This window comes from Daktulosphaira vitifoliae, unplaced genomic scaffold (assembly GCF_025091365.1).
Source record: "Daktulosphaira vitifoliae isolate Bord-2020 unplaced genomic scaffold, ASM2509136v1 Scaffold_1, whole genome shotgun sequence".
Lineage (NCBI taxonomy): Eukaryota > Metazoa > Arthropoda > Insecta > Hemiptera > Phylloxeridae > Daktulosphaira > Daktulosphaira vitifoliae.
Window position 1 is genome coordinate 73,182,614 of NW_026099572.1, and position 24,751 is coordinate 73,207,364.

Here is a 24,751-nt window from a genome sequence, read left to right on the forward strand (position 1 = left end):
AAAAATAGTTTTATAAAACTATAGTTTCATTTATCCTAAAACTATTTTTCAAAGTATTTTATTATATTTATATTAAAATTATAATATTTCAATTAATAAATTATATACATTCAAATGTAACCGCGCTATTATACTTTATAAAGTATCTTTGTACAAAAATAATTTAATTTAATAGAGTAAAGATTTTTAATTTTCTAAATGGCAACACTGGCATGCGATTAGAGCTAACACCACATTTTTACTTGTTTTCCTTTTAACGATTGCAGATACGTGCTCAGCTTTTAGACGTTTCTTCGGAATTGTCATTAAGGTAATTTTATGGATTTTATACTTAAGATTATTTTAATGTAGCTTATTTTTTTAATAAATTTGTACAATATATATTTTGACAATTCTACTTACAAATTCATTTATAATCTTCAGTAACTCATTATGTAGTCTATTGTCGATTCCTGTGTCCTAACCTCAAATACTGTATCTTAAATATGGTTTTTATGTTTTAAATTTTCTCGACTTATTTTCATTTAATTTGTTTATATCATTAATGAATTATTAATTTGTTTTATTACAGATGTCTTCTATAACATTAAAAGATGTTGACCAACACAAATTTGTTGCTTCATTTTCCGCATTTTTAAAAAAGTAACATTTACATTCTTTTTGTTAAATATTTTTATTCTTAAATACTATGCTTGTAGGAGTGGAAAGTTGAAACCCCCAGAATGGGTTGACATTGTTAAGAATGGAAAATTTAACGAATTAGCTCCTTATGATGAAGATTGGTTCTACACTAGGTGTGCGGCTACTCTTAGACATATTTATTTCCGATCACCTGTTGGTGTTGGTTCCCTTACTAAAATTTTTGGAGGTATTTCATAGTTTAATTAATAGTTTGTTTTGAAATTATTTTATATATTCATACTAAATTAATAACTTATGAGAACCTTATATATTTTTCAATGTGTATAGTTTTTAAAAATTAGAATAATCCTATTTTAATATATCCCTTCCATAAATTTTAATTATAACCAAATTAACTTTTTTCATCAAAATACATTTTTAAAAAACATTTTACTGTCCAGTTTAACATTTTTTTTTGTATTAGTATCTCATACTGTTTAAATAGACTTATCAAATAACAATCATTAATTAACTGTTAATTTATTATAAAATGTTGCAGTTTTAAATTTAAATATTTAACATTTATATAATAGAAAATCCCTTTTAGCTTCGATGCGAGCTGAGAAGGTATTGGTTTTACTAAGATGTGTTTATTTTTTTTTTTTTTTTTTTGTGTCTATTACCACTTTTTCTCAGCTCTCACCGAACGGATTTCTTTCAACGATACGTCAAAAGATCACAAATTGTATCTAGTCGAAGACATTACCCTCAAAAATTGAAAAAAATTCCCTCGTTCCCCGTAAATGGGGGAAACCTCCAAAAAAATTACAAATTTAAAAATCGCTAATTTTCGAAATTTTTTCAAAATTTTCAATTTTTTTTACTTAAAACTTTTTCAAAAATGAACATATCAATATAATTCTTTTTTATATAGATGCATAATATTATTACCTTTCATTTTTTTCATAAATTTAACCCTTAACCTGCCCACAAGGGGGGATTTAAAATGACAACTTTTTCACAAAAAATTAATTTTTTTAACTTAAATTTTGAAAATGTTCCGGAAGGTCTGACACTTTTATATATATCTTAAATTAAAGCTAATGTAATATGCTTTATCATGAAAAAAAAAAATTTCGGACTTTATCTTATCTTCATGGTGAAAATGGCTACCGAATGCTATTTTTGTGTGAAAATTTTCGATTTTGTATTTTCCATTTTTAACTTTATTATGCTATAACTTTTTGAAAAATGTATGAATCATTACAATTTTTTTATGAGAAGTAGTATTTATATAGATCTTTCATTCGACATACTGTTTTTTTAAATCGGACCATTTCCCTAAATACAGGGGGGATTCAAAACATAAAAATGCATATAGAAAGTAGAACTTTTTCAACGTAACTTTTGAAAGTGTTCCGGAAGGTCTGACACTTTTATATATATCTTAAATTAAAGCTAATGTAATTTACTTTATTATGGAAAAAAAAAATTTCGGACTTTATTTTATCTTTACGGTGAAAATGGCTACCAAATGCTATTATTGTATGAAAATTCTCGATTTTATTTTTTACATTTTTAACTTAATAATGCTATGACATATTGAAAAGTGTATGGATCAACATTATTTTTTTATGAGAAATAATATTTTTTAATAATCCCTTTTTCATTCGACATACTTTATCTTAATTAGGATATTAATAATGAACTAGCAGATCATGTAGCTTTTGGAATAATCCACCAATTTTTTAAAATTAAATACTATCTAAAGATTTGCATCGAAGCGTTTTTTTTTTATAGTGATTTTAATCACTGTCAGATATCATTATACTTGATCCATCTATGCCACGTCACCACTGTGCCACGACCCCCCTGTGCTGGGTTTTTTTATATTTATTTCATACTTTCATTCACTTTCACCAAAAATTTCACTCTATAATTATACATATAACAAAGTGAAATTGTTAATCTTTTGCAACAAACAAAATATTTTTAAAAATATTAAAATAAAATATTGTATCAGTCAATTTTAAAAAGTGTTATGATAGATCTATACAATTTTAGTTTGGTTAATGGTAATGTAAACTTAAAGTTGAATTATTGCAATTGTACTGTATTATTAATTTACATTTAAGTTTATACTAACTAATTTTTCATCCATTTTTTTTTTTTTATATATATATATAAATACGTATAGCTCGCAAACGTAATGGTGTGAGACCATCACATTTCTGTCGCAGTTCTGCAGGCATCGCTCGTAAAGTTCTCCAATCATTGGAACAAATTAAACTGATTGAAAAAGTAGAAAATAATAATGGTAGACGACTCACATCTCAAGGCAGACGTGACTTGGATCGTATTGCAGCACAAGTTAAACAAGCTAAAAAGAAGAAGCAAGCACTATTGGCTGCTGAATCAGCTGGATTCACTGTGCTTGTTCCGAAAACTGACTAAACATCTATAAGTTAAATTATATTGTTTTGGAGACCAAAAGTAATAAAGTACTTTTATAAATATAAGTCTTTTTTATTTTAACAATTTTTCACTACAGTTAAATTATATTTGATTATAATTTAGTATAATTTTACATTTGTTTTATTCAATATAATAAGTTAAAATGATGAGATTATAGAAAATTTAGAAGAGGAAGTAAACATGTATTCCCATTAATTTTAAAAATGAAAATTGATTGCTTTATTCATAGTTTAATTCCAATTCTTATTCTATTATTATTCTCTTAACAATAAAAAAATTAATTTATGTCATTGGGGGCAAACTGTTTCATTAGTAAAATTAAGTATTTCTATGCTACTGTATATCTCAATAAAAAATTGCATAAACTTGGCTCTTTTTAAAATGCGTATAATAAAATATATAAATCCATTCTTTAGATTTACTAATAAATAAATAAACTATTCATTAAAATATAATTGAAATAAAAAAAATTAGTAAAACTTTTTATTTCTGATATCAAATTTGTAGAGCCATTCTTTCAAGTTTTTTGTTTGATTATAAGCTATCTGATTAGTTTTTAACTCTCCATTATTTGTATTAAATGAATTTCTCCAGTAATCTGCAATAATTTTAAATTGTAATATTAAGTATACTGCATTTATTGACTCTCAGAAGATATAAAAATCTATATAACCCAGCACAACACAATCTGTAGTATCTACTCACCGAAGTGTATTTTACTGAGCTAGATAGGTTACCTAAAAGTAATTATTTATATATGTAACTTACTCAAATCATTATTTAAAGTGATTGGAGAATTATTATTATAGTATGTATTTTGTAATGCATCAATTAAATTGCTAAGATTATTTTCAGCAACTTTAATTTTATATTCTTCCTGTAAAAATAGTGATGATGTTTAAACCAGAATTATAAATCTATATATTCATATATTTAGTACTTGATTTAAATTTTCTAATGGATTTGCAGTATATACGTTATTTAACATATAATTACTTAATATATCTTGATAATTTTTAGCTTGATTCCAATATTGTGTATACTTTGTATCAGAATCTACAACATGAATGCGTTTTAGTATCATTTTTAAATTATTTGGCGATTTGAATCCCTTATGACCAACCTCTAAAACTATTTCTCCATGAAGAAAACTGGGTTGATATTGGTTGTGTAAAATAATTAACCGTATTCTGTTGATATTCTAAATCAGTTTGGCTAGAAACTGAACATTTGTTTGTACATATACTCGATTTATTTATACCTATTAATTTTCATTAAGTAATTAATTCATATATACTTTATTGTAAAATAAATATTTATTTTATACGTTTTTAAGGTTTTTCTTTTACTTCATAACAACGAGTAATTAATTCGATTAGTAGTCAAGATTTTTACTTTGGTTAAATTCTTTTCAAGCATTAGGAAACATTCAATTATTTTTATTAATTTTATTTTATTAACAATTACTCAGACGACTTGTATTGTAGAATATATCAATATTGTTTTGTTAAAAGAACCTAGAGTGGACTGATCTTATACCCTTTAAAAATACATCATGGCTTTAATAAATTTAGCATGCTATTTTACAATAATTTACTGACTTAAAAAAATAATTCAAACTTAAATAAGACATTGTATTCAACTCTTACGTTATTATTACGTAAAATAATGAATAAAGTAATTTGTTTAATGTATTGAAATTATTGCATTTAACCATTTTGCAAGCTTCAACTTTTTCAGTGCCTAGGGTCTTTGTAGAATTTACGAGAAAGATTGATCCTCCTGGATTTTTTACTTAATCTTTTTAAATTTTTTGTGTAACGAGCTCAAATCCGTTATTCTTACAAAAAATAACACAAAAATACAAATAATATGTAGGCTATTTACCATTGTCATTTGGTGATGCAAAATCGGAGATGTGGCTACTATTTAAAGCCTGTAAAACGTCATTTAACTCGTTTAAACATTTCCAAATTTTCTGTTTAATATTTCGATAATTTAAATTATTAACATCTAAATTATTCCTAAAAATAATTTTTTTTTTAAAGTATTAATTCATTATGTAGCTAAAATTAAATTCAAAGAGAGAAATAATTTTCTTACAGATTATTTGGATCTTCATTGGGAAGTTGTTTAGGATATAATTTTTCATGATTATTGCTATCTCTTTTATCAATTATCTTTAAGTTTTCCTCTTTAGTCCTTTTTTTAATTTGAATCAGTTCTTCTCGTAAGACTGAATTTAACTCTTCAGCAGCACTCTTAAGTTTATCTTCAGAAATAGTTTCTAGTCTTTCTTTATAATTTAAAACACATTTATTTGTCTCTATTTCAATAAGACACTTAGTATCTTCTAATTTTTTATCTAAATTATTTTTCAAATCGCTAGTTTTAACAGATATTAAAGTTTCTAATGATTGATCCCAATCATTAATAACTGTAATTGATTTTTTATCAATTTCTTCTAAACTACATAATTTAGATGCTTCGTTGGTATCAGATACAATTTGATTTTTTAACTCTTTAAATTTGTTTTCTAGTTCTTTGTTTATTTTATCGGAAATATCATTATAGATCTTTTGATTATCTAAAGAACATTGCATGTCATGTTTATCCTTTGCATAGGCCATATTTTTTTCTAATTTATTTTGCCTAAAATAATTGAGGTTTATATAAGATAAAATGAAATTATTCTAGCTTCATTATTTATTAAAACTAATATTTTCGTAAAATAAATAATTTACAGATTTTGTACTGTATCAATAAGTTCTACATTCTTTTTTGTATGGTACTCTTCAAAAAGCTTATTGATTCGTTTTTCCATTGTTTCACTGTTTTTATTTGTGAGGTAAACCAAGTCGTCAATTTTTTTTATAAGTTCGTTTCTGTAAATTTATTTACATTTAAATAAACAATGTTAAATTAGTACTTTAAATGTTATTCTTTATTATTATTATTATTATAAGTTTATAACACAAAAACAAACTACAACAGATTTATTAGCTTTTCCCCCAAAACACTAAAATCTTAGGGGACCATGAAAAATGATGCAAACTTAATGAAAAATTATGAAAAAATCTGATATTTATTTATAGTCTAGAAACCAGATTATCTCAGAATCTCTTGGTTGTTATCTAAGAAACTTATAGATTTTTAGCTGTAGTATTTAAAAAATAAATTAATATGCATTATTAAGCATATAATCAGTTTAATACTGATATATTTAAATTAAAAATCATCACAAATTGTTTGAAATAAATTTATTTGATGTGATAAAGGATTGTAGGAACTTTCAGTAAACCAAGTGCTTAAGTCTCCTTAATCAACTCCCCTTATGAGTTTTAAAAATAAGCTAGTCGCTCAAATCGGCATGAAGGACAATTATAAATCAATCCTTTAAATTTTTATTTTTTTCTAATAAAATTTAAAGCTGTATTTTATTAGAAATAAAAACGCCACACTTAATAATTACGCATGATTTCTCCAAACTGAATGAGTAGTAATACCCCAAATGACTATTCTGAAAAAAATATTGTACTACAAATTTTTGCAGTATATGCTAGTCAAATGTACATCTAAATAAATAAATTTTATATCAATTTAGGTTAAAATCATATCACTTTTTGTTAAAATATTTTTAATTTAGAGGTTTATAAAAATTTTTATATCCCCTACTTTCGTTTTAACTATTTTTGTTGGTAACAATAAAATTATAACAATACTGTTATCAAATTTTATACACATTCCAGTTCATCATTATTGTTTCTAATTACTTTAGTTTAAAAACAAATATTTCACGTAATATCGAGGTTAGTATCATTTCCAGCGTTCCCCTAAATAGTATCTCACATTTTTAGCTTCGATGCAAAGCTGAGAAGGTATTAATTTTACTATGATGTGTTTTTTTTTTCTGGGGGGGGGTCTGTTACCACTTTTTTCAGCTCTCACCGAACCGATTTTTTTCAACGATACATCAAAAGATCACAAATCGTATGTCAAAAAAATTACCCTCAAAAATTGAAAAAAATTCCCTCGTTACCCGTAAATGGGGTAAATCTCCAAAAAAATTACAAATTTAAAAATCGCTAATTTTCGAAAATTTTTCAATTTTTTTTACTTAAAACTGCTATAACTTTTTCAATAATAATTATATCAATATAATTTTTTTTTTTTATAGATACTTGATGTCTTTACCTATCATTTGGTATATTTTTTTTATAAATTTAACCGTTTACCAGCCCACAGAGGAGGATCATTTGATTTTTATCTCATTTAGATTCAATAACTTCAATAAATATCAAGGATCCCATTACTGTAATCTCCTCTCGTGAGAAGAAATTCATATTAATATTATTTTACTATGTGCTTTTTTGTGTAGCTATCATTTATTTTATCATCTCTCACATTACCTACTTTTTTGACAATTTTTTTTTTTTTTTAATTAAACACTATCTACAGATTTGCATCGAAGCGTTTTTTATGATAGTGATTTGAATCACTGTCAGATATCATCTATACTGAACCCAACTATGCCACGACCACACTGTGCTGGGTTTTTTAACTGTTATCCTTATTTTTTAGCTTATCTTTCTTAACATCTTAATTAACAAATTAAAAAAAATATGACCTCTTATTAAAAAACTTTTAATTGTATTCATAGGTATATGTGTTTTGCATTTTAATAGGTCAAAAATATATATTTTACCTGATTAAACTTTCTTTATTTTGAATGACATCTTCTAATTCATTTTTAATAATAGAACATTGATTAACCACCATTGCTTCTATATGAAGTTTATCACTATTTTTCTTTTTTTCAACAAATTTATCTTCTGTTTCACTAATCTTATTTGAAGATATTTCTTTTATTTCAAATGTATTTATGTCACACGCAGAGTCAAAAGTTTTAGAGCTATCGGTATCAGGCGTCTTATTAAATGGTTTAGTTAAAGGAAACTTTTTAGCTATATTGGCTACAATTGACTCGGTTACAGCTAATTTTTCAGTATTTTCTGAAGATTGAACATTTTCACCCAAGTTTACTGAGTTGTTTTCAATATTTTCCGAATCGTATTTCAAGAAATCCATATGACTTGATTCCGCTTGAATGTCCTTTTTTTGATTATTATTATAATTTTCAGAAGAATGATAATCTTTAATTTTTGTGCTGCGTTTTATTATTTCATCAGATGATTCTTTAAAAAAAATAAAATTTTAATTTAAAAAATAAAAATTTTTTAAAATATATATATATATATAAGTGGCGCTTGCTTTGAGTACTTAAGACCCCCCAAATATTTGAAAAATTATATTTATTGTAAAATAAAATTATATTTATTAAATATATTAATCAAGAGATAGGAAATTACACTAATAATTCCAAAAATCTGTGAACTATGTGCGTTAAAGAAATATTTGATGTACTTTTGATTTTCTGTATAATTTTGTTTAAAATTTCATTACAAAGAACTGCATATTAGTTCCAATTTAAAATTTGTACTTAATAAGATTAGGACACTTATTGGCTCTCATTGTAGTAGATTCTCTATTATAAGAAACCTATAATTATGACAATATTCTATCTTATTAGGACATATTTTTTTTTTTTTTTTTTAGAATGAGAGGTATTGCAAAATGTCATTTAATACCCTAGCTATTAATAACGTATTAATAATGAAATATAATTATTTTTCATTCTTAAAATTTGCAACTACAAAAATATAAGAAATAAATAACTAATTTTTAAATGTCAAGTGTTGCTAATGGATAATTTCTTATTAAGTTTAAATGTCATGTATTTACTCTCAGGGGCGTCATTTCAGTTTTTTTAGGTGTGCGAAATTTCAAGTAGGCCATTTTGAAATTTCATCAGGCCATATAAAAATAGATATACCTACTTAAGTATATTATTCTTCTTTTCATTTTTCCAAAGATTATAAATCACAATCAACATAAGTAGTAAATATAAATTATAATCATACTTTTTCTTTTTCCTCGCCTTAATTCCAACTACTTGGGGTTGGCTACCCTTATCCTAAACTTCCACTTGACACGATCACCCACATCAGACGTCCTCATATCGCATTTAATTACATCCCTCCATCTTTTTTGGTCTTCCTCTACCCCTTACCCCTTCACCCTTCAACATTTATTTCTACAATTGTTCTTACAGCTTCCGATTCTTCTTTTCTCATTACATGACCAAACCATCTAAGTCTATTTTCTCTCATCTTATCTACAATTGACACTACACATGTACTTCCTCTTATATGCTTATATGCTTATTTCTTATCTTATCTTCTCTAGTCACTCCACTCATCCATCTAAGCATTCTCATCTCTGCTACACTCATTTTCTGCTCTACTTTCTTGCCAACCGTGAAACACTGAACCATATATCATAGCTGGTCTCACTACAGTCTTATAGAACTGACCTTTCAGCCTCATTGAAATTTTTTATCATACAAGACACCAGACGCTTCTCTCCACTTCAACCATCCACACTTAATCCTGTGTCTTACATCCTTGTCACTACCATCTGTCTTTTGTACAACTGATCCTAAATGCTTAAAACTTTCCACCTCTCCTATCACGTCTTCGCTAATTGTCACTGAACTCGTCATTTCTGCTACCTCGTGTTCTCCTTTGTCAAACTCATACTCTAAATACTCTGACTTACTTCTACTTATTCTTAAACCCTTTTCTTCAAGAGAATAGTTAAAGAGAAAAAGATTCTGATCTCCACACTTCTAGCCTTTGATAATTTCCTCCCTATGTTCTCCTATTACTATATTGTCAGCTAATTACATGCACCACGGTACCTCTCCTTGTATTTCTCTAGTAATTTCATCCAACACTATAGAGAATAAGTAAGGGCTTAAAGCAGAACCTTGGTGCACTCCTACTCCTACCCGAAAACCTTCTGATACTCCTCCTACGCTTTTTACCCTGGTACAAGTGCTATCATACATATCTTCTATTATATTAATGCACCTTTTCGGGATTTCTTTTCTCATTAATGCCCACTTTAAAACCTCTCTCGGTATTCTGTCATACGCTTTCTCCAAATCTTTAAATACCGTATACCATAAACAGCTTTTTCTTCTTTTCCCTAAACTTTTCTATTAGTTGCCTCACACAAAATATTGGCTCCATTGTTGACTTACCAGGCACAAATCCAAACTGGTTTTTAGATACCGATGTCTTATTTCTTATCCCCTTTTCTATTACCTTTTCCCAAATTTTCATACTATGATTCATAAGCTTTATGCCTCTATAATTTCCACACTCCTGTATGTCTCCTTTACCTTTAAATATCGGCACCACTATACTATTCCTCCATTCATTTGGTATTTTCCCTTCTAATAAGATTTTATTTAAAAGTTCCTTCAACCACCTTATGTCAACACCGCCTAACATTATCCATACTTCTACTAGCCCTTCATCTGGTCCTACTGGTTTATTCTTTTTCATTGATGCCACATCCTCTCATACCGTTTTCTCAGTAATTAAATCTACTAGTCCCTTATTACACGAGATATCCTCCAATGTTTCTTTTGGATACTTTTCATTCAGTGTTTTTTCAAAATACTCTTTCCGCCTTTTTTTCACATCATCATCACTTGAGAGTACCTTATTATCAACACTTTTTATACACCTTATATAATGATAATCTTTAGATCTTTTCTGTCTTATCTTTGCGAGTCTATAGATTTTTTTCTCACGTTCCTTTGTTCCTAGCCTATTATACATCTCATCATATCTCTTAAACTTCGCCTTACTTATTGCACACCTGGCTTCTTTGCACAACCGTTTATACTCCATCCAATATTCTCTCTTTTTGCCATACTTTGAATTACTTTTTCTTACTTTCAAAAATTATTTTAATGTCCTCATCCCACCACTGGGTTTGCTTGTTTCCTGGCATTTACTCCTACTCTCACCAACAATCTCCTTTGCAGTATTCTTTACACAACTAGCAAATCTGTTCCATACGTGAATTATGTCTCCCTCGACATTCCACGTCGTCCTCTCTTTTACCGTCTTTAAAAACACTTTTTCATTTTCCCCTTTCAATTTCCACCACCGAATCCTCGATTTTCAACCTGTGTTTTTTCTGTTTTTGTATATTCTTTTCCCACTACACCACAATTCCATTACCATGTTGTGAAGTTACACTCTCGCCTGGTATAACTTTATAATCTTTTACTCGTTTTACGCTCTCTCTCTTCCACATAAAATAATCAATTAGTGATCTATTACTCCTACTCTTATAACTTATTTATTGTTCTTCCCTTTTTCTAAAATAAGTATTAACCACAGCAAGATCATACGATACTGCGAAATCCAGGATTCTTACTCCAGCCTCATTTTTTCCACTAAAACCATACCCTCCATGTACCTAATCTCAATCAATCTCTCATCAAAACACTTCCTTATCTATTTCATCACATCCTACTTGTGGTTCATAGACACTTATTACATTCAACACTCTCTTCTCGAAAATTAATTTTACGACTATAATTCTATTACTTTTCCTAGTTACTTCTGCTACTTAACTTTTAATCTCCTCATCCATTATTATCCCTACACCATTCATTGTACTAGACTTATCTGAGTATATTATTTTATAACCCTCACCTATTTCCCTTGCTTTCTTTCCCTTCCATTTAGACCTGTACACATGATTGGTGAATCAACTACTGCACAAGTTGTCCGGCTGGTATCAACACTTTATTCCTTAGGCCTTCTCCGTTTTTAACTACTTTATTTACTCTCACTTGTTGTCCCCGCGTACATCTGATATGGGAAAATCCACCTAAGTTTTGTTCAGGACTTTTTGACAAAAATTTTACGCCGGCCGTCAACCTGACGCAACGTCATTAGTTGCCTCTAACGACTGGCAGATGTGCCGTGGAAGTATTCTTTTCCCTATCCACAGGGACATAAACTATAATAATACACTTACTATTTTAATATTATATAATATAACGTAGCGTCAAGATCAAAGCAATCGTTGAATTTTATATTTATCAGTTCATTACCGTTATCAATTATTATCATTTAACTACGCAGTAAAAAAGTAGTTATAAAAACAATTACGAACGTTAATATTAATATCTTGCATCCGATACGAATATCAATAGCTCAGTATAATATATTTATTTATTTTCTAAATTAATTGATAACAGAATATTTGTTTATTGACCCATGTAACCATGATAATACAATGTTTTTGAAATTTGAATTGATGTATAATAAATTCATGCATTATTTTTGCAGGCCAATTGGGACTGTTTTTAAAGTAAGGTTGCAACCGCACATCCTGATCCCCCCAAATGATGCCCTTATTTACCCTTATCTTATAGCTTATTGTACATAATATTGTATAGATTATTAATGTCAAATAAAAAAAAAAATTTATATATCCGAATTTAAGATTTAAGTCTTAAGATTTTCCGTTATAATGGAGCAAAGAATAATGGAAAGTCTTAAAATTTACCATCATTTAAATCTTCTGTGTCAAGTTCAGAAGTGCTGCTATCTGATTGATTAATAGATTCCGTCAAGGTAATATTAATTTTCTTTGAGTTTTCTTTTCGAAAAAGTGAAATTTTGTTCATCAACTTATCATCGTGTTCTTTAATATCATTTTCTTTCATTATATTTTTATTTAATAAGACACTATATTTCGACAATGCTGTACGACTGCCTAAAACAATGATTTGAAGTAATAATCATTACTAGTGACGTATTTAGTGGGAGGCACAGGGCCACGTGCCCTTCCCCCATTGACTGAGCCATGTAAATAATATATCAAGCAAAGTAATAATGTATAATGTCATAAAAAAAGTTTTTTTGTTGGTTATCGATTATATTGTTTTGTGAAGCAAAATTTGACGCCCGCACAGTTAATGTAATAAAACTATACTTGAATTGATTAATGCGTAGAGATACACACTAATTTTTAAAAAATAATATTTTTATTAATAAAAATAGATTCAAAACAAATATCAGACTTTTAAAAAAAAAATCTAAAATATGTGTTTAATGTGTGTTAACAAAAGTTACTAGCAAAAAAAAAGTCGTTCTATGGTACCTAATCATGAACATTTTTTGTGCCCCCCACCTATTATAAATTTCTAAATACGCTAGTGATCATTACTATTAATATTTTTACTTATACTAAAACTGAATCATAAAGAAAAAATTGATTAATATATTTACCATTTGTTCTTGAATCCATAATAGTATTAATAGGGAAGAGTGGTAAATTTTGAGAAACTGATGTTGATGTATTATATGGTTTATTTAATCTAAAAATAATTATATCTACATTAAAAAATTTTTCTTAATAAATATTGTTACTAGTAACAAGTATAGAAACTAATTAAATAAATTCATAAAAGTTAAATGTTATACCTAAAAATGGAGTCAAGCATTAATGAACAATGTCAAAATCAATATAAACCAAGTAAATATCTTGGAATTTATCTATATTTTGTTAGTAGCTTCGATGTGTACTGAAAAGGGATTAATTTTACTATAATGTGTTTTTTTTTTTGTGTGTGTTACCCCTTATTCTCAGTTCTCGTCGAACCGATTTCTTTTAACAATACGTCAAAAGATCACACATCGTATCTAGTCAAAGATATTACCCTCAAATTTTGAAAGAATTTCCCTCATTCCCTGTATATGAGGGAAGTCTCAAAAAAAATTAAAAATTTGAAAATAGCTAATTTTCGAAATTTTTTCAATTTTCTTTACTTAAAACTAGACATTTAAAACTGAACATTTTAAAAATGATCAAATCAATATTATTATTTTTTTATAGATATATGAGATATTTACCTATCATTTTATATATTTTTTTTATAAATTTGACTCTTTAACTGCCATCAGGGGGATTCAAAATGACAATTTTTTCAACTTAACTTTTGAAAGTGAATACTGACACTTTTATATATATCTTAAATTAAAGCTAATGTAATATACTTTATCATGGAAAAAAAAATTTGGACTTTATTTTGTCTTCACGGTGAAAATGGCTACCAAATGCTACTTTTGTGTGAAAATTTATATTTTACATTTTTAAATTTATATTACTATAACATTTAAAAAAAAACCCAGCACAGGGGGATCGTGCCACAGTGGCGACGAGCCATAGTTGGGTCAAGTATAATGATATCTGACAGTGATTAAAATCACTATCATAAAAAACGCTTCGATGCAAATCTTTAGATAGTGTTTAATTTTAAAAAATTAGTGAATTATTACAAAAGCTAAATGATATGCTATTTCTTTATTTATATCATGATTAAGATAAAGTATGTCGAATAAAAGAGTGATATAAATATTATTTCTTATAAAAAATTATATTGATCCATACACTTTTCAATAAGTTAAAGCATTATTAAGTTAAAAATGTAAAAAATAAAATCCAGAATTATCACACAAAAATAGCATTTGGTAACTATTTTCACCGCCAAGACAAAATAAAGTCCGAAATTTTTTCAAATTTTAAGGGTAATATCCTTGACTAGATACGATTTGTGATCTTATGACGTATTGTTGAAAGAAATCGGCCCAGTGAGAGCTGAGAAAAAGTGGCAACAGGCATAAAAAAAAAACACATCATGGTAAAATTAATACCTTTTCAGCTTCGCATCGAAGCTAAAATCTAGCATAGTGAGGTCGCGCGCTATAGTTGTACATGTACAAATGATATTCGACAATGACAAAAACCATCATTATACAAATCTATAGATAATCTTTAATTTTTATTGGAATTGTTAGACTTTTCCAATAGCAAATCAATTTCTATTATCTTAATTATAACCTGATTATAAGTTTTATGATTTATCAGTATATTACAGGAATAATTAATTGTTATAAATATAAAATTTAGTATGCAGTTATTATTCAATTTTTTGTATTGTAATTTTTACGGAAGAATTATAAAATAAATGTATTTTATTACAACTATAACAAATCAGTATCACAATTGAAAATATGGCTTTATAAAAACAAAAAGAAATAAATTAGCTTTCTTAATTTGCTTATTTTGAACTTCATTAACTAATTATTATTTCAGTTATAAATTTAAAATTGTAATTTATCATAAGCCAATGGTAGCTAGAACATTTTTTTTTTTTTGAAAAGGCTAACCTACTTTAATATACTTATTGGATTACCACTAAAATCTGACAATTCTTTCTAGAAATTTAGATTCGATGCGAAGCTGAAAAGATATTAATTTTACCATGATGTGTTTTTTTTTTTTTATGCCTGTTGCCACTTTTTCTCAGCTCTCACTGGACCGATTTCTTTCAACAATACGTCGTATCTAGTTTAAGACATTATCCTTAAAAATTGAAAAATTTTCCCTCGTTCCACGCAAATGGGGGAAATATCCAAAAAAATTACAAATTTAAAAATCAGTAAATTTTGTCATTTTTTTCACTTTTTTTTCTTAAAACTTCCATAACTTTTTCAAAAATAAACAAATCAACATAATTTTTTTTTATATTTAAACCTTAGATATTTCCCTTTTATTTTATATCATTTTTTTGAAAATCTAACACTTAACCTGCTCATTGGGGGGGATTAAAATAGCAACTTTTTTATAAAATCTAACTTTTTCAACTTAATTTTTGAAAATGTTCCGGAAATATTGCGTCCTTTAAACATATATCAAATTAAAGCTTATTTTATGTACTATAAAATGAAAAAATAAAATTTGTCCCAACAATTTATCTTTTGCATGTAAACGGCTGCCGTAGTTAAAAAAACGCTAATTTTGTGTTAAAATTTTCGATTTTAAATTTTCAACTTAAAAGTGCTATAACTTTTCGAAAAATGTAATTATCAGCACAAATTTTTTTTTTCTAAATACATTATAAGTACATCTTTCATTTGACATACTTTTTATTAAAATTGGACAATTTCCCCATATATAGGGGGCGTTCAAAACTTGAAATATTGTATAAAAAATAGAATTTTTTCAACTTAACTTTTGAAAGTGTTCCGGAAATACTGCGTCCTTTAAACATATATAAAATTAGAGTTTATTTTGGGTACTATAAAATGAAAAAAAAAATTTGTCCCGACGACCTATCTTCTATGCGCAAATGGCTATCGTATTCAAAAATATGCTATTTTTGTGTTAAAATCCTGGGTTTTGTATTTTATTTTATTATAAAATATCTTATAAGGGCAATACACTGACTTTCATGAATATTTTATAATTTAATTGACATAGAATAAAGTTCATAAGACATAAGAAATTAAACTTATTAAATTTTTTTATTTTTTTATAGTCGAAAATGTAATTTTTAAATTTGAGTTAGCTTAAATAGCCAATTTTATCAGGCGACGAAAGCAACGAACAGTTGCCGAGTCAGGTACACTTGCGTTTTTCATGCTTACGGTACGAGGTTCAAATCTGTCTGTGGCTATTAATACTTTGCATTTTTTTGAGTAAGAATAAAATGTTCAAATCATTTGATATTTATCTCATTTATATTCAATAACTTCAATAAACATAAAGGATCCTATCACTATAGTCTCCCCTCGTGAGAAGAAATTTATATTTATGTTAATATTATTTTAATATGTGGTTCTGTTTGTGGCTACGATTTATTTTGTCAACCCTCACTAGATCTACTATTTCAACAATACGTCAAATGATTACAATTCGTATTTAGTTTAAGTTATTACTCTTAAAAATCGAAAAAATATTCCTTATTCAAATAAAAAGTAGCTTAACCAGCTTTTTCCATACAAAAAATTTAAATCATTAATTTCTAATACTCTTAAAGTATTCATTGTTGAATTAGATTTGATATGATAAAAGTATTCAACCACAAAAGTAAATAATTTTACTTTGTAATTTATTAATTTTTTAACTCTATTTGTGTGTGCTACTACCAGACTATAATATTCCAAATTTTTTTGTAACATGTTGCTATATAAATCATAAATTAAAAAAAAAATGATTTTTAGTTTCACCTGAATTTAACGATGGATTTTTACAATTATAATCAAATTTTATAATAAGATCAATTGAGTAAATCTTTTTAACAACTTTTTTTTTATTGATTTTTTTAGATATATAATCATTAAAATTAATTAAATTCTGAATATTTCCATTATAGAATCTTTTTAAACACCAAAAGTTAATTAGAAATGATTACTATGATTTTTATTTAAGTGATCTATTACGATAAAAATGTAAAAAAAATCTAACTTTTCTGATAAATGTACTATAAATATTAATTATAAAATTCCCTGATTGCATATTAATCTTAACAATTTCATTTTTTTCTATTTAATAATGTCAATTTCAAAATTGAGCTAAATGTTATGGTAATAAATTCTTTTTTTTTTTATTAAAACTTTCACCTTAAAGAACAATAAAAAGTAGGTTCAAAATGATTACTTTTAACATATTAAAAATCAAAATCAATAATAATTTGAAAACAATTAATTTTAAAATTTATATAATATATAATTAAAAGAATTACTAATCTGCGTAAATTAAGGAAATAGAAATGTTGCTTTTGTAATTATCCATTATTTTTTAAAATCAAACACTATCTACAGATTTGAATCGAAGCGTTTCTTATGATAGTGATTTAAATCACTGTCAGATTAAATCTATATTGGACCCAACTATGCAACGTCTCCACTATGCCGCGACCCCACTGTGCTGGGATTTTTATAACTAATTCTTATCTTTTTTATTATTATATATATTTATATATATATATATTTTTTTTTTGCAGAAGAGGGAATTTCTTTATCACTTCTATATGACTATACTGTTTGACTTAAAATATTGTCATAAATAATTGAAAGAAAAATTTGAAATAAAAAAAACAACACAATAAAAACGTGGTTTTTTAAACTAAAATGACATAATTTCTTCAAGGGTCGTTTACATGTAGAAAGTAGGGTGTCAGGACGAATGTTTTTTTTGCAACATATAGTATAGTAATTTAAGCTTTAATTTAACACATGTTTGAAACTCTGAGTATTTCTAAAATATTTTTAAAAGTTAATTTGAAAAGTAAACTTATCAAGCAAAAGTTGCTATTTTGAATTTTTCATGTGGGCAGATAAAGGATTAGATTTAAAAAAATATATACTAAATAAAAGAAAAATAAACAATGCTTTGGTAAAATTTTTTTTAGTTCATTCATTATTTAAAACGTTCCAAAAATGTTAAAATTTACCTATTTAAAAAATTGTAATTTTTTTAATGATTTCCCACATTTACGGTTAATAAGGCATATTCAATTATATACGATTTGTGATCTTTTGGCCATTTGATTTGTATCAAAGAAAAAACTAATTGAGCGTGAGACCTAAAAAAAATTGGCGACAAACATAAAAAAAAATACATTATAATAAAATTAATACCTTTTCAACTTCTCATCGAAGCTAAAATATTAATATTTTTAGGAAAATAGAATGTTGCATTTTTGTCTTTAAATAATTTATATTAGTTATTCTTCTAGGTTAAAATCCTGTTAAAATTCTAACACGATTTACCCTAAGGTTTAAACATTCGTTTTCCAAGTTCTAATCATTATCATATGATGTATGTATATTAGGGTGTCCCTTATTTTGAAAATTTTGGTAATTCTTCGGGCTCAACCCCCAAATTTGTGTGTATACATATAAAAAGTGGCTACAAAAAATTTCAGGCCGATCAGATAAGTTTAACCCGTGCCGACTTGGGGTTGAAAATCGGCCAAAAGGGGTATTTTTTTAGTTTTTAGCAATTAACTCGTAAATTAGCACTCTCACAAAAAAAAATATAAAAACTAAATTGTAGATCTAATTGTTTTGTATAAATTAAGTCCTTACAGTTTTTCTTTTAAATCCATTAGTTTTCTAGCAAAATGTCAAAATACATAATATTTCGTAAAATTGCCGAAATTAGCATATTTACGAATATTTTATCATATATGACGAACCATATGTGATACGACCTAATGTTTCATACAAAAATTGTTTAAAATTAAATTTTACGAAATAAAAGTATTAAGTACAAATTTCATTGAACCGATCGTTTTATTGCTATAGCTGAATTAACTCGATCATATTACGATTTTTACTAAATATATGAATTTTATTGCTTAATTTAAATATATTTCCTTTATATTGTAAAGTGAATATTAAGTGAATAATTCGTAAATATGCTAATTTCGGCAATTTTACGAAATATTATGTATTTTGACATTTTGCTAGAAAACTAATGGATTTAAAAGAAAAACTGTAAGGACTTAATTTATACAAAACAATTAGATCTACAATTTAGTTTTTATATTTTTTTTTGTGAGAGTGCTAATTTACGAGTTAATTGCTAAAAACTAAAAAAGTACCCCTTTTGGCCGATTTTCAACCCCAAGTCGGCACGGGTTAAACTTATCTGATCGGCCTGGAATTTTTTGTAGCCACTTTTTATATGTATACACATAAATTTGGGGGGTGAGCCCGAAGAATTTCCAAAATTTTCAAAATAAGGGACACCCTAATATANGCCCGAAGAATTACCAAAATTTTCAAAATAAGGGACACCCTAATGGATATACAGGCATACGTGATAAAATGTATACAGAGTGTTCAGTAAGTCAGGAAACGGATTTCTATTGTTCTCATTGTTTGTAACAATGAGAACAATAGAAATCCGTTTCNTATATACAGGCATACGTGATAAAATGTATACAGAGTGTTCAGTAAGTCAGGAAACGGGTTTCTATTGTTCTGATTGTTACAAACAATGAGAACAATAGAAATCCGTTTCCTGACTTACTGAACACCCTGTATAAAGATATTATCATACATATTTTTCTTTAAATATTAATCATTTTTTAAAGAAATTATACTACGTACTTAATTGGACCTAAAAATTTCATGTTATCTTCAGTATTGCTGAATTCTAATGATTCTTCAATTGGTGTTTTAAAACGTACTGATCGTTTTTCTGGTACTGGTTTTTTATCTGAGTTCTAAATAAAACACAACTTTTTAATAAATTTTGTGAATTCATCTAAAAATAAGCTTCTTATGTTCTAGACAATTTTATTTTATGTATAGTTTTGGTCAATCAATAGAGGATTATTCAGTAATATCTTTCTGAATTAATTTAATAGTAATTATCTATATTAATAAGCTATATATACTGCATTTTAATATGTAGATCCTAAATTTAGTGATCATATTCAAAATCTTTTATGACTGAAATAAATAATGTTCATATTTATTTTTTGACTATTTGAAGTGTAAAATAGTAGTTTAAATGAATCATTTAATGAGTGAAAATAAACTTCACCTGCTTCCTTGTTATCTTTAAAGTCTTATTATTAAATTCTTAATTGATCAAATTATAAGAATCTGTATTTTTTATAAATATTTGAATAAGAGTTCTTACTCTATAAAAATAGAAATGAAATATTCATCGCATTATTTAGATTTATTTAAAACTTACAAAAGAATATAAATTTTTTGAATTAATCATGACATAAGAATCAATGTTTGAAGCTTGATTAGAAGGTTCGTCTAATTCTATAAAACATCAATAAAATTCATATTAATGCAACTCACATTAAACAACGAAAAAAGTTATTTATTTATATTAACTAACCGACGGCTAAATCTTTTAAATGTTTTTTTTTCACAATTTTTCTGTATAACTCATCTAACGGATGTTCCCATTGAGATACTTTACTGAATTTATTATAGTAAAAATATTTTTCAGTCTTTTCAATATAACTGTAAATTATAAAAATTATTAAACAACATATACATTTAACTAGCTTATAAAATAAAAAATTATGTAATTAAGAGAAGGACTGGCCAATAACAATTTTTGATCTGTTTTTCAGAAGTTATTAAAATTTTTATCTTAAAAAATATTTTGTAGTAGATAAACGGAAATACATATATAATTAAAAAACGCTAAACAAAAATCACAAAAAATTATTATTTTATGAGAGATTAAGTTGCTAGTGTTATAATAATCGACTTGTAAAAGGGATTATAATAGCAGCATAACAAAAAATGTATATTATTTTATTAATATAAAGAAAGCACGTGTTAAGGAAGAATCCATGGAATCTGGACCCTTTTTTAACATTTTTTTCTAATTACATTATTGATATGTTATGGTAGTATTATGTGGATAAGGTGACATTTTTTCGACTTCTATGTTCTTAAGAACAAACTGAATAACAATTAATATATTTTAACATATATATTTATACATAAAAGTATGCACATACCAGGGAATCCAATCAATGGGCAATGGTTCAAGTAAACACTGTTTCGCAATGTTTAATAAATGATTATCTTTTACAGGATCTATTCCAAGTTTAATCGCTTGCTCTTCAATTTCTGTAACTCCGAGATCCGTCACATATTAGGTACTTTTTGATTAATACAGTTATAATATTAAAACAAAAATTTATTTGCCTTTATATATATTATTTATTATTACCACTTTTCGTAGGATAACTGTTTCCGTCAAATATTTCTTTACAGGCATATACTGTAAATTCAGAATGTTTCATTATTTAATTACTTTATATGATTTAAACATAACAATAGTTATAAATAAGTAATTAACGTAATAAAATGTATTTTCAACACAAATTTTATTGTGACAAGATAAAAGAAAAAACTTATATTGAATTAATAATATAGATTTTAAATAAAAATTATAGAAATTATTTGGATTAAATAAAAATGAAATAGAGTATCATAACACTTTTAAATTTATGAAATGTGTGTTCAAATGTTATGATAATGGTCACTATAGTAACACTCTGTAGTATAAAGTCTACAGGGTGTTCAGTAAGTCAGGAAACGGGTATCTATTGTTCTCATTGTTTGTAACAATGAGAACAATAGAAACCCATTTCGTGACTTACTGAACACCCTGTATACTATTTTATTAGTTTATATAAATATAAACATAATATTGTATACCGTATATTTCTAATAAGGTTAAACAATATTCTGTTTAAGTAACAATCATATAAGTAATAGATATGTCTAATCTAATTATTAATATACACGTAATAGTGACAAAATATGTTGCCTAAAAATTTTCTTTTTTATGTTTGTAATAATTTCTTGTGTTTCAACAATAATTTTAAAATAAAACATTATAAAACCAAAAAAATGTATTTAATTAATGTAGATAAACCATTTTATCCATCAACTAATTATACTTAAAAGTTTTATTCTATAATATGCAATATAGAAAATTTATCCTTTCTATAAGTATTTGTCTTATAATTTATGAAATAACGATTTTTTTGGATAAAATGTCATATTCCAATTAATAAAAATTTATTTTTTATGATAAATCAGGGCACAGATCTAAAATATCACTATAACGGTTTGCTATTATTCTGTTTATAACTTAACTTTACAATGTTAATTATTATTTTAATGGTGCCGTTACTATATTATGTATATATTTTCTAATTGGTTTAATTATTAATCATTTTTTTATAATGTTTTTAACTGTGTTTCGATAAAAAAGTCACGAAAAAAAAAATTTACAATTTTATTGGTACATGTATTATAAAGTAAGACGTTAATCGATGTATTACTTCGTAATAAAAAACTAAATTATTAATAGGTTTAGGAATTTCTAAATTTTTCATTAAATGTAATTTGTTGGATACACATCAATATGCTGTCGAGAATTTGTATTTTGATTATTTAAGCTATAATTGTGCTACACCGAGTTGTTGATTGTCGCCGCCATCTTAGAGTATTTTAGCTGTAAGCTCTATAACGCTTGCGAGACAGTAGTTTTTTGAATTTGTTTTGTTGTAAAAGTAAAATATCACCTTTGCGATTGTCACATTCTTGTGCGCTCAGTAAATCGCCGTTGAGTTAATATATTTTCTGAGATACATCACAGTACCGTTCATAGCATATTGTAAACGTTGGTCAGCTACTTGCATTCGACTTCAATTGAACCTTTCAATATTCAATTATCATCAGCCGATAAGTATGATGCTTGTTCATCCTCTTTTTAAGCTTACTCACATTTATAATTTATTATTTGTTTATATCAGCGCCATTGTGGCATTAGCATTAAGTGCTCCCTTATCCACACTGGTGTATGTAAGATTTTATGATTCATGTATAATATATTTAATTGTTATTATTAATAATGAGTCCCACTCACCTTATTCCTTTTCCTTGACATAGCCTGACTTAAGACAAAATAAAACAACGATCTTTAACGAATACCACCGGGCCCTGCGTTCATTCATAATAAGTATTTATATTAATATATATGTCAATATATACGATTAAATTATAATTTAAATCACAATATTAATTAAAAAAATAATTGTCATTACAAATATGTTATAATACTGAAAATCATAAGTCCACTAGTTCTACTAAATTTTAAAAATTTTTTTACTCATTGAGCTACTTTTATTCCGATACAAAGCTGTATTTATCTAATTATTATTAAATAAATAAAGGCTACAGAGAAAAATCGGTAATTATTCATTTATGTTAAAATAAAGATATCAATTCCAATCACTTTAACAATAAAACAAAAATAGACACATGAAATTAGAAAAATAAAAATAATGAAAGTTTTTCATCGAATAAATTTTATTACTTGATACTACTGTTAATAGGAATCGAATCAAACCATAAAATCCATATCGAAAAATAGACTTCTATTGTTTTTGATCTGTATCCTTCAAATATAGGAATAATTTCTTAATATATAAAAAATTTAAATTATCAAAATATTAATGTATTTATTGATATGAATTTTTTTAAATATAAATTAAAAAAAAAAATATTCATTGCTGGTAAATTTAATTTGTATAATTTATAACCACAATTATCATTATATCTGCTACACTACAACAACGTAGTCGACTGGTTAGAGTATAAATTTCTTATAACGTCGATTATGTTTTTTTTCTATGTAGTTGGACTTTTTTTAACTTCGATGCGAAACTGAGAAGGTATTGGTTTTACTATGATATGTTTTATTTTTTATGCCTGTTGCCACTTTTTCTCAGCTCTCACCGAACCAATTTCAACGAAACGTAAAAGATCACAATTCGTATCTAGTCGAAGACATTACCCTCACAAATTAAAAAAATTTCCCTCGTTCCCCGTAAATGGGGGAAATCTCCATAAAAATTACAAATTTAAAAAAATCTATTAGTTTTATTTGAATTAGTTGAAAAAACCCAGCACAGGGGGGTCGCGGCACAGTGGTGACGTGGTATAGATCTTGATCCATCTATACCACGTGAATGAAAGTATGAAATAAATATAAAAAAACCCAGCACAGGGGGGTCGTGGCACAGTGGTGACGTGGCATAGATGGATCAAGTATAATGATATCTGACAGTGATTAAAATCACTATCAAAAAAAAACGCTTCGATGCAAATCTTTAGATACTGTTTAATTTTAAAATATTGGTGGACTATTCCAAAAACTACATGATCTGCTAGTTCATTATTAATATCCTAATTAAGATAAAGTATGTAGAATGAAAAAGGGATTATTAAAAAATATTATTTCTCATAAAAAAATAATGTTGATCCATACACTTTTCAATATGTCATAGCATTATAAAGTTAAAAAT

General features: G+C 26.2%; 2 protein-coding genes across 4 annotated transcripts; one reads left to right on the plus strand and one right to left on the minus strand.

Annotated features, from left to right (window-relative positions):
- The first annotated feature begins 271 nt into the window (after positions 1-271).
- On the plus strand, positions 272-3,140 carry LOC126894650 (40S ribosomal protein S19-like). Its single transcript, XM_050665816.1, has 4 exons — positions 272-310; positions 572-642; positions 699-868; positions 2,819-3,140. Exons 2-4 carry the CDS (start codon positions 572-574, stop codon positions 3,073-3,075), a joined length of 498 nt encoding a protein of 165 aa, XP_050521773.1. The 5' UTR covers positions 272-310; the 3' UTR covers positions 3,076-3,140.
- Positions 3,141-3,445: 305 nt separating this feature from the next.
- Positions 3,446-21,958, minus strand: LOC126894640 (putative uncharacterized protein DDB_G0282133). Of its 3 annotated transcripts, XM_050665794.1 has the most exons (15): positions 21,601-21,955; positions 21,386-21,497; positions 20,749-20,876; positions 20,593-20,669; positions 19,998-20,113; positions 13,323-13,411; positions 12,598-12,807; positions 7,802-8,291; positions 5,841-5,981; positions 5,200-5,748; positions 4,984-5,120; positions 4,220-4,357; positions 4,037-4,152; positions 3,865-3,973; positions 3,446-3,694 (listed from the first exon to the last, which is right to left on the minus strand). In XM_050665794.1, the coding sequence occupies exons 1-15, from the start codon at positions 21,671-21,673 to the stop codon at positions 3,567-3,569; spliced, it is 2,613 nt and encodes an 870-aa protein (XP_050521751.1). In that variant the 5' UTR covers positions 21,674-21,955; the 3' UTR covers positions 3,446-3,566. The 3 variants fall into 3 exon arrangements, 2 of the variants coding, with proteins under 2 accessions (XP_050521751.1, XP_050521752.1); XR_007701466.1 differs by lacking the exons at positions 3,446-3,694; positions 3,865-3,973; positions 4,037-4,152 and adding an exon at positions 4,424-4,636 and having other exon boundaries at positions 4,252-4,357; positions 21,601-21,958; XM_050665795.1 differs by lacking the exons at positions 20,593-20,669; positions 20,749-20,876; positions 21,386-21,497; positions 21,601-21,955 and adding an exon at positions 20,437-20,527.
- Between the last annotated feature and the right edge of the window lie 2,793 nt (positions 21,959-24,751).